Source organism: Silene latifolia, chromosome 10, assembly GCF_048544455.1.
Source record: "Silene latifolia isolate original U9 population chromosome 10, ASM4854445v1, whole genome shotgun sequence".
NCBI lineage: Eukaryota > Viridiplantae > Streptophyta > Magnoliopsida > Caryophyllales > Caryophyllaceae > Silene > Silene latifolia.
The window spans coordinates 113,722,173-113,732,441 of NC_133535.1; the positions used below are offsets into that span (position 1 = coordinate 113,722,173).

General features: G+C 32.2%; 1 protein-coding gene across 1 annotated transcript; it reads right to left on the reverse strand.

Annotated features, from left to right (window-relative positions):
* Positions 1-6,037: 6,037 nt before the first annotated feature.
* Positions 6,038-9,740, reverse strand: LOC141605819 (putative pectinesterase/pectinesterase inhibitor 45). The gene is made up of 4 exons (XM_074424727.1): positions 8,988-9,740; positions 7,560-8,041; positions 7,214-7,374; positions 6,038-6,959 (listed from the first exon to the last, which is right to left on the reverse strand). Exons 1-4 carry the CDS (start codon positions 9,468-9,470, stop codon positions 6,259-6,261), a joined length of 1,827 nt encoding a protein of 608 aa, XP_074280828.1. The 5' UTR covers positions 9,471-9,740; the 3' UTR covers positions 6,038-6,258.
* Positions 9,741-10,269: the final 529 nt, after the last annotated feature.

Below are 10,269 nucleotides of genomic sequence, written 5' to 3' on the forward strand. Positions count from 1 at the left end.
TCAAAGGTGATACTAAACTCAAACAAGGGCAAAAAATTATACATTTGAGAAACACACATGTATACATAAGCAGCCTCAACAATCACCAAGATATAGCAATAAAGGGAAAGTCGAGTAATACAGATTGATACATATAGTTCTTGAGCTAGACAAAACCATCTCAGCTGACTGGAAAAATTGATGACTAGAGCAATAGGCTGGACAAATTTGTCATAAGAAAAATACATCATGAAGTCAAGGCTCAAACAAATGGTATTGCATACCACAAATAGCTCGGTATTACAAATTAGTACTAAAAAAATTGGTACTAAAAATAGGCTGGACAAAATACTTTTAAGAAGAGCTGAATAACTTGTGACTGAAAGAGCTTCTTGATCGACACTTTCATCAAAGTAGACACAATACTGGATAGAGCTCTCCTTGGCTAGATAGGAGAGCAACCAAGTGTCCACTAAGAAGGAAAGGGATAGATCAAGACCCAAAACTGAACGAAACATGAAGTTAATCACAAACACGGATAAACCAATTGTTGCCTTGGGTTTGCTGCTGCCGAGCTTCCTCTATCAGCTCTTTCGTTGTTATCGATTTCATTTGGGATTGTATGGCTGATGAAAATTATTTTTTAACATAGTCAAGTTTTATTAAGGCAGAATTGTGTTTTACCACCTATTGTGTTCTATTTTTTTACAAATTACCACCTATTTTGTTGAACTTTACAAACAACCACCTAACCTAACTTTCATATTTATCCACACCATTTTCACCTATTTAACGTTTTTGTGACGTTTTTGCGTAAATTATCGACTCGATTTCATTTTGACTTTTAATTATTTGGGATATTCTACGTGTAGCCCTGAGTTTTTCGATTTTCTATGTTTTACCCCTCCTTTTTTTATATTCTACATTGTACCCCTAAACTCCTTACCTGTTTCTCCATCATGACCTCGTTTAACTCTCAATTAACTTTATCACTATCAAACAACCGTACTTTGACCTTTATTTTGACGTATTAATGTTGTATCACCATTCTACATGAGAAACATCAAAAATTACCTTTAATAAGCACAAACTACTATTAAAACATCCGTTATGATTCATGACATGATAATGGAGAATTGATGAACTTTAAGTTAGTTTCGTATACTATTTGGTGGGATAATGAGTAATTCGACGAACTAAGAAGTAAATACGTAAGTTATCGAATAATTAGAATGATAAATAAATGATTTAATAGGTCAATTAAGAAATTAAGTTAGCAAAGACAATAAATAAGTTCATGGTATAGACTAATGTATAGAGTTCGGGGGTACACCATAGAATTTCAAAAATGTAGGGGTACACCATAAAATACCGACAAACTCGAAGGTACACCGTAGAATATCCCTAATTATTTTCATGACCAATCTACCCATATTATATGCACTCACTCACTTCGCCATCTATCTATATATTAATCCTCTAACTTGACCGCTGACATGGCATAATAATAACACACCTAAGATGACTTGGCATAATAATAACACACTTGAGAAATGAGGATACAAAACACTGCTATATTAGCATTAATTAGAAAAATTACAAAAAGATTTCCATTTTTCTTCATACTGTGTTTTGAACATCGGTTTCCTAATGACTATATTAACATTATTTACAAAAATATTCCTCCTTTTTCCTCCTTTTGTGTTTTTTTTTATTCCAATTCCAATCTCTTGATTTACATAAAACTTTCCTTTCTAAATATGTAATTTAAATACATAATTGATAATTGATAATTGAAAAAATTGATAATTTCTTTTTTTGGTAAAGATTGATAATTGATAATTGATAGGCTATATATGAGTCGATGACTATGAATATCATGTGCAAAGATTGGCTATCCTCCCTTGCATATCATTTCCTCTCTTGCATATTATATTGACCATGAATTGTGTGCTGCAATGTAAACAAGGAAATAAAGTCATAATAATAGATGAAAACAGTCGGAATATCACATAGTATATTTGGAAATTACAATCACTATCATTATCATTATCTATCTATATATTAATCCTCTAACTTGACCGCTGACATGGCATAATAATAACACACCTAAGATGACATGGCATAATAATAACACACTTGAGAAATGAAGATACAAAACACTGCTATATTAGCATTAATTAGAAAAATTACAAAAAGGTTTTCATTTTTCTTCATACTGTGTTTTTAACGTCGGTTTCCTAATGGCTATATTAACATTATTTACAAAAATATTCCTCCTTTTGTGTTTTTTATTCCAATTCCAATCTCTTGATTTACATAAAACTTTCCTTTCTAAATACATAATTGATAATTGATAATTGATAATTTTTTTTTTTTTTGGTAAAGATTGATAATTGATAATTGATTGGCTATGAGTCGATGACTATGAATATCATGTGCAAAGATTGGCTATCCTCCCTTGCATATCATTTCCTCTCCTACATATTATATTGACCATGAATTGTGTGCTGCAATGTAAACAAGGAAATAAAGTCATAATAATAGATAAAAACGGTCGGAATATCACATAGTATATTTGGAAATTACAATCACAATCATTATCATTATCATTATCATTATCATTATCATTATCATTATCATTATAAATATTAATCTTCGAAGATGTACTGCCACATGATAGAGTTTGAGTGTATTTCAGTCATGCTTATGTGACATTCTGTAATTATTTTGAGTAATTTGAACTTTGTACATATCATGGAAAAAAAAAAGTTTAACATAACACTTAAATCAATTAAAGAAGAAATATAAAACATATCATTATTTACCAAAATTATGATTATCAATCGATCCCAAAATTCACGAATATTTCAAATTCAGATAATCAATTGAAAAAATAGATTATAAACTAATTTACTATAGGTCTATAGACAGATGATATTATTTCAAGCATAATTACGGAATATATTTATATAAACAAAATTATGGAATATATGATTCAAAAACTAATTTATAATAACAAAAATTACGAAATATATTTTAAATTCCTATATTGATGGTACTCTTCCCAAAAAACAAACGTACTCTTATCCATGTTAAATCTACAAACTACGGTGATGGTAAAAAAAAAAAAAAAAGGACTTCATCAGCTATTGTGGTTGTCAGTAATTATTAAGTTATGACGGTCTTATACTGTAAGACCGTTCTATAATGTGGAAAGACAACTTATTTGTTAGCATTAAAGGAAAAGTTTTTTTATATAAAAATGGACAGTCTCATGGTGTGAGACTCTCTTATTTTATAACTTTTAACTCATTAAATAAAAAGACAATTTTTTTATTAATTTAATAATAAAACTTAACGATTTTTTTACTAACAAAAATGGATAGTTTCATAGTTGAGGTTGCCTTAACCAATCATTTATGAATATATTTTACAAGCATTATTATTTTTTTTTTCGATGACTTTTTAATGTGTATACGAGGGTATAAGCACGGGCTTCATTTGAGATTATTTTTCCGATAATTTTTTACACCATTTAAGTGGAGTTATACATCCTTTATGTTGTCTATATATCTCAAACGGGTTGGACAGGTAGGATCATACAGGTCGGGTGCAGTGGGTTCAAATACAGATCGAGCCATATGGGTTATGGGTCGGGTTATTATGGGTAAAGTGCGAGTCAACAATTATTATCTAACGCCTTTTATAGATTGAAATAATATTTTTTAAAAACTAAAGTATATTTAATATTAATATTTTAATCATATTCAATGTTTAATTTTTTAATTACTTTTTCAAATATATTATATAATAAATATTAATATTTTGATAAAAATTCTTTTAATTTATCTTTGAGTCAACTGGTCAACGTGTTCGTGTCGGCCCTGTCATGTTTCAATTAAATTAATAGGTGATTTCGAGTTCCAGATCGAACGGGTTACTGCTCGAGATTTTCGGGTTTTAACCCTGGAAAAAATGAATGAGATCGGGTCGTGTTGAAATTTAACAGGCCTATATCTTAGACATGTCTTAAACTCATAACTTATCATTTAGTTAAAATAATATGGATACGAATTGTACAAATAACCAACTCTAATTTTATGTGTTTTACATTTATATAATATCAACTTTCGTATGACAAGTTTACTAACAATATATGGAGTATTAGTTTAAAGGTAATCATCTAACCACGGAGTATAAAACAGCCCGTGAATTTCACGGGTTTAAAACTAGTTACATATTTATTCCCTTTTCTCCACCCATATCACTAGAACCCTAGATTTATGGGTTAAATCCTTCATCACCCTAGATAACTGGAGTAGTATCGGCTCGTAGACAGAGGTGGCCTCGGTTGTGCTTGACAGCAGATGGCTCGTGGTGAACACGAATCTAGGCTGCTTTGCACTCGGGTTCGACGCCCTAACGGTACTCCGTGGTGATGGGCGATGCTAATTTGGGGTTGATGTGGTTGTACGCCAACTTGGATTTGGACTCGTTTCTGGGGTGCTCGATTGAATTGAGTGGCGCATTCGGTTTTGGCACCGCATCGAGTGGTGGAAGTGCCGCCAATTTGTGGTGGTGAAAACTAAATCGTGGCAGCTCGAATTGGGTTACTCGATGGGGTGAATCTGGTGGATGGTGATGCGGTTGACAATGGTGGAATAAAAGGACATTGCCTATTTAATGGAACCTTTGTCATTGTTAATTGAAAATGATGATTGTGGATTTTGAGTTGCAGCAAGACGAAAGGGAAGCAGGGGGGTTTCTACTTACTAGGACTTTGTTTGACGAATTTATGAGAATTTGTCAAGTTAACTTTATTTCTATAGTTATGTAAGGGTAGATTGGTCATGAAAATAATTGAGAGTTGTTAAAATGAAATTGAGTCGATAATTATGTAAAAAGGTCGCAGGAATGTTAAATAGGTGAAAACGGTGGCGATAAACATAAAAGTTATGTGTTTTTATATATAAAGTTGAACAAAATAGGTGGTAATTTGTAAAAACAAATTGAACATAATAGGTGGTAAATCAAAATTTAGCCTTTTATTAACTGAAATTTTGATTTTTTTTTTTACTTGGTTGTCATAAATTTATACTCCTTTCATTTCTATCATTAATTACTATTTTTTTACTATTCGTGAACAAAATTTAAATTTGAACCTGAACTTGAAACCAACTTTAAAATTAGAAGGTAGAATATGTGTAGCAAAATTATTACATTTAAGCTAGGGTTTTAGAACACGTAATTGGTTTCATTTTTATGACTTTAATTGTAGAAATTTAAATGTTCTATTCTAAATCCAATTTCATAAACCTATCATGTGGATGTTTGAAAAACCCTGAAAAGGGTGGGGGGCGGTATCCTTTTTTTTTTTTTTTTTTTTTTTTTTAGAAAGTTGGACTTGTATGCATAAAAAAATAATTAGAAATTGGATGTCATGAAGTTGAAATGACTACTGTGAGGTATGTACGAATTGAGAGTCTCAAATTCTAACTAGGTTGTATTGAGCTCAATATCAAATCCAAGTTCTAACATCTCCCAAATGCTTAAAATGTCTCAGTTACGGAATTCAAGTTCAATTCTAAGCTCTTAAGCATGCCATGTTATATTTTTCTGACTTGACCTACTCTAAATAATTAAACTCAAGTGGTAATCCGAATAATATTCCAATTTAGGTTGGTGAAAGACAGAATTTATTTGGGTTTGTTCTTGTTCGTTATAGGAATTATAATGCTTATGTGATCGTATTTCACATGATTTTCTACTTTACTTGAAAACATAACATATTTTTTAGGCGTAGAGAAAACATGTTTGGTTAAATGTAGGAAGTAAGGTTATGTTGAAGCTCGAACTTACCTAGGTAATTCCATTTCATGTGATCATTGGCAACAAAATAACCAAGTTTTCTACAAGTCACGTAAATTGTAATTTATGAATTTTGGCGAGGGTCATTGTATACTACCTAAAGCGTCCAGTCACACATCATTATTAATAAGCTTACTAATGTGGCTCAGCAAACCGGGAAAATATTTTTTCTTTGGAAACACATTGATTAATGCAAGTATTATCTTCAAACTCAAGGTAAAACTTTAAAATAGTTGTACATCTATATACACATAGATAAATATACTAGCTCTAATATCATATTATCACGGGATTTCAACACATTCGTTTGAAAAAAGTATTTGAACCAAAACATCTTTCGAAAAATCAATTCAAACCCATAAAATCCATTTTCTCATTTGTTGAACTACAATTCAAATACTGACTTCTTCAATTTGACAACCTCAAACGAACTTGAACATTTGGATTTTCCTCAATCCAAGACGAACCCTGTAAAAATGGGATGACAGTAAAACTCTCTGCTTCCTTCTTAGTAATAGACTTCTTGTAACCGGCCCAATTAACCCGTTTTCCGACATTTGATCCCGGACCATTATTATTGAACTCGGCATAATACAATGTCTTAAGGGCGAAATCGCCCTCCCAGGGCATCCAACCCGCTGGGTCCACAAAATCTTCAATGGTAGACTCCATCACAATTGTCCTCGAGTACAGTTTCCAAGGACGGCCTAAATACGTCTTTATCTTGCTTTTAACGGGTTCGAGGTCCTTATCGGGTTGGATTTTGCAGTTTTGGAGTACGATCCCGGTGTTTTCGTGGTTGTCCGCACGTCCTTGAGCGGTAATGATGTTTTGCTGATTGTCCAACGGCTTTCGAGGGACAATTATACAGTTTTGGAAAATTGCTGCAGCGTCTCCAAAGATAAAGTCAATAGTCCCGGTAATGTAGCAGCTTCGATAGAATTGGCGGTGGGTTTGGACATAAAGGGTATCTTGGTACGCTTCCATCCGACAATTGAGGAAAATTGATCTGTCGGCTTGTACACGTAGTGCGACTGCTTGGTGCTTTTCTGGACCAGCCGTATTTCTGAATCCCATTGCTATGCCAACAAATCCTTCTCCCAATACGGCTAGAAAATCAAATTTAAAATAGTTGTCATTAACATTGACATAGTTAGAAAATCGAGAATAGGGACACAAACGAAGCATTTATGAATAAATTCTATTGTTTATATAAAAAATTACAAAGCTCTAGTTAGATGAAGTGGTTATGTTAGAGTACAAACTGTACCTACTCAACAATACTGATTGAATAAGGAGAAAATGTGAATTATGTTATAAAGATTAAAAAAAAAAAAGAAATTAAGGGAAGAATCACTCATACCAAATGTCGCAGTTTCAAATGTACGAACTCCATCAACAAAGTTTTTGTTTCCGGTGACGATGGTTTTCTGTGATCCATCTCCATACATGGTTATATTCACCAATTTCTTGCTCACAGTTACATACTCCTCATAAACTCCTTCTTTCACATAGATAAAAATTCTGCATCAGCAAAAATAAATCATTAATAGTTGTAAAATCATAACTTTATCCTCTATTTACAAAACATTTGAGATACTAAAGCAACGTCGTAACTGAATCTATGATTATGACATAAAAGGTTAATTTTACCATATAAGTTTGTTTACGTACTCTCGTGATATAAAAAGATGGATTAATAAGAATACCTTTCATTGTTGTTCTCAGGCAAGGACTTCAAACAATCACTAAAAGTTGTAAAATTGCCACTACCATCTTTAGCAATAGTGATATTTGGCACCAAATTAACAGTGGATTTTACAGCAAGCTTCCTCTCCTCATGACCAACCCACCCCGGAAACCCGTCTTGATCGATTCTGTGAGCCGTTTTGTGTTCGAGGAGGCGACGAGCTGCCGGTTTTTTTGAACCGCCGGGAGTAGCAAATGTTTTAATAAGAAATTCTTCAATCTGAGAAATCAGAGCAAGAGAGTTTCCCACATGCTCTTTGGTAGCATTTAAAGCCGTCTTTATCTTGTTCTTGGTATCCCCATCTGGAAAATTATCAATGCATGTTTCTTGGTAAGAATAAACTGCACTTAACCAAGTTCTCATGTCTGGAATTTTGGGTCTTAAGCCCTTAAACTCTGGGCCCGTAAACTTAATCACCTCTGCTAATTCGTCTACTGAATCCTGCAGCCAGAGAAGTGTATTATCGCTAGGTAAAAGGTCACTTGTAAGAAGTAAGGCACGCTTATAATAGTAAATACGTAATTCATTCTAAAAATAGTCGCCTAAAAGAATTTGGTAAGTACCTTTATAATGAAAGTTGTTGGAAAAAAGCTGAAATTATTAGGACGTTTCATATAAAACTGTTTTATGATAGTTATGAGTGCTTCTAATTGAAAATAATGGAGTATATAGAAATAATTTTAAGGGTTATAATCATATTATTTGATGCCGTATAATCTTGAATGCAATTTGTTTCATACAAGTCTCCCTTAAGACAAGCCTAATTTTTCTGAAAATAAGATGAAGAAAATGTGGCCCATTTAAGATAAAATGTGACTTTTTATTTTAATAAAAAGTTATAAGAACAATTTTCTAATAAAATGTCAACAATTTTAGTTATAACTTTAGCCGCAACATTTTGTCATTATACGGCCATTTTTTTTTACAAAATGGCGACAATTTGATCGTTTTAGTTTTATATGGGAAAAGCCATCAGAAATGAGAATTTACCTTTTGGGCAAAGGTGGATTGGTCGCACTACTCGTGATCATTTTTAAAGTTCGTTTACATTAGTTAAGTTCAGACACTAGCATTTAGTTCATGTTGGCCTAGTTATTGAAAGATGAATGTTTTAAATCATTGATTATAAGAATATCTATGTCATAGGTCGAGTAGATGACTTCACATTTGTATGCCTCATTGATACAAGAATAAAGACTTGATTACTTCTTTTAAATGTTTTTGAAAGATTGCCTTCTAGATATACAAATTGTCAAATCTAAATGTTGCTTAGACCAACATGTTGTATTTTCAATTGTTGTTTAAATTTCCTGTCAAACAACTCATTAACCTTTAAATGATGCAAAAAGATCAATTAACAAAATTCATTTCCAGGACCATATATTACCTGGAAAAGCTTCTTACAAACATCATATGCGGCCTTTTCATCAGGCTTGTCAAATTTAAATTTCTCAACTGCAGAAATTGTCTTATTAACTTGGTCAGATGCGGCAGAAACCGCAGCCTTGATAATCATCTTAGGGATGATGGTAGGAGTGGACGAATTAGATTGTAGATATTTATTTAAAGCATCCTCACATCGTTTCTTATAATCTGTAGGGTGACATAATGTTTGTATAACCTTACTCGAGGTTTTCGTCTTTCCTCCTCCTTCAGTTGAAGTGGAAGAGGTGGAGGACACGCTTTCATCACTCTTAGACGAGTCATTGTCTTTGTTCTTGCTAAAATGTAAGTAGGCGAATACGCCACCAACAATCCCCCCTATGAGAATCACACTAAGGAGGATGAATAAGAAGATCTTCTTCTTAAACTTTTGTGCTCTTTCTTCTCTTCTTCGTTTAGATAGTTGTCCAAATTCCTCGAAAGCCATCCCACGAGAAGGCAATGGTTAAAGGAAGAATAATCAAGGTAACTCAAATATAATGGGAGAATTACAAACACAATTTGAAGACAAGAAATCGAAGATGAAGGGAGAGGGGGAGAGAGGCCTTCTGCCTTAATGTTAGCTAGCCCTTAACCTAGCTATGGCAGGATAAATTCTATTGCCTCTCTATTTTTTTCTCCTCTCAACCTTTATTTTAAAATTTGTTAAACACAACTTAGATTTATTTTTAGTGCATTATTTCTTTTGTTAACTTTGATTTTCCTTCTCTAATTAGTTAAAAGAAAGGAAAACATATAGGTATGGATTGGAGAACTTTTAGGCATGCTACACAAATTTTCCAGAAGGCAGTTATTATTGGATAAAGATTATTTTTAAAAGTTGTTAAAAATATTGCAGGAAAATGAATCACAAGAAGTATTCACACATTTATCTTGCCAAATTTTCTGAATTATTTTATGTTTGTCAACAAATTCCACTATTTTTTTCACAAAATAAATAGAATCATTATCTTTATTTTTGTCAACACCGAGTATCACTAGTATGTGATCCAAATATATAGACGATAACATAACACAAATTCCTTTTAGTTTATTACTTATATATGTTTATTTCTAAAAAAAACTTGAATAACCATTAATTGTTGGAGACATGATATTGTCTTTAGTGGATGCGTTTACTATAATTTAGCATATCTTTATTTCACATGAAAGCTACTAATATCATAAAATATCTATATTTTGTGTGTTTATTTTTTATGAATATAAAATTAAAATATTTGGATAAT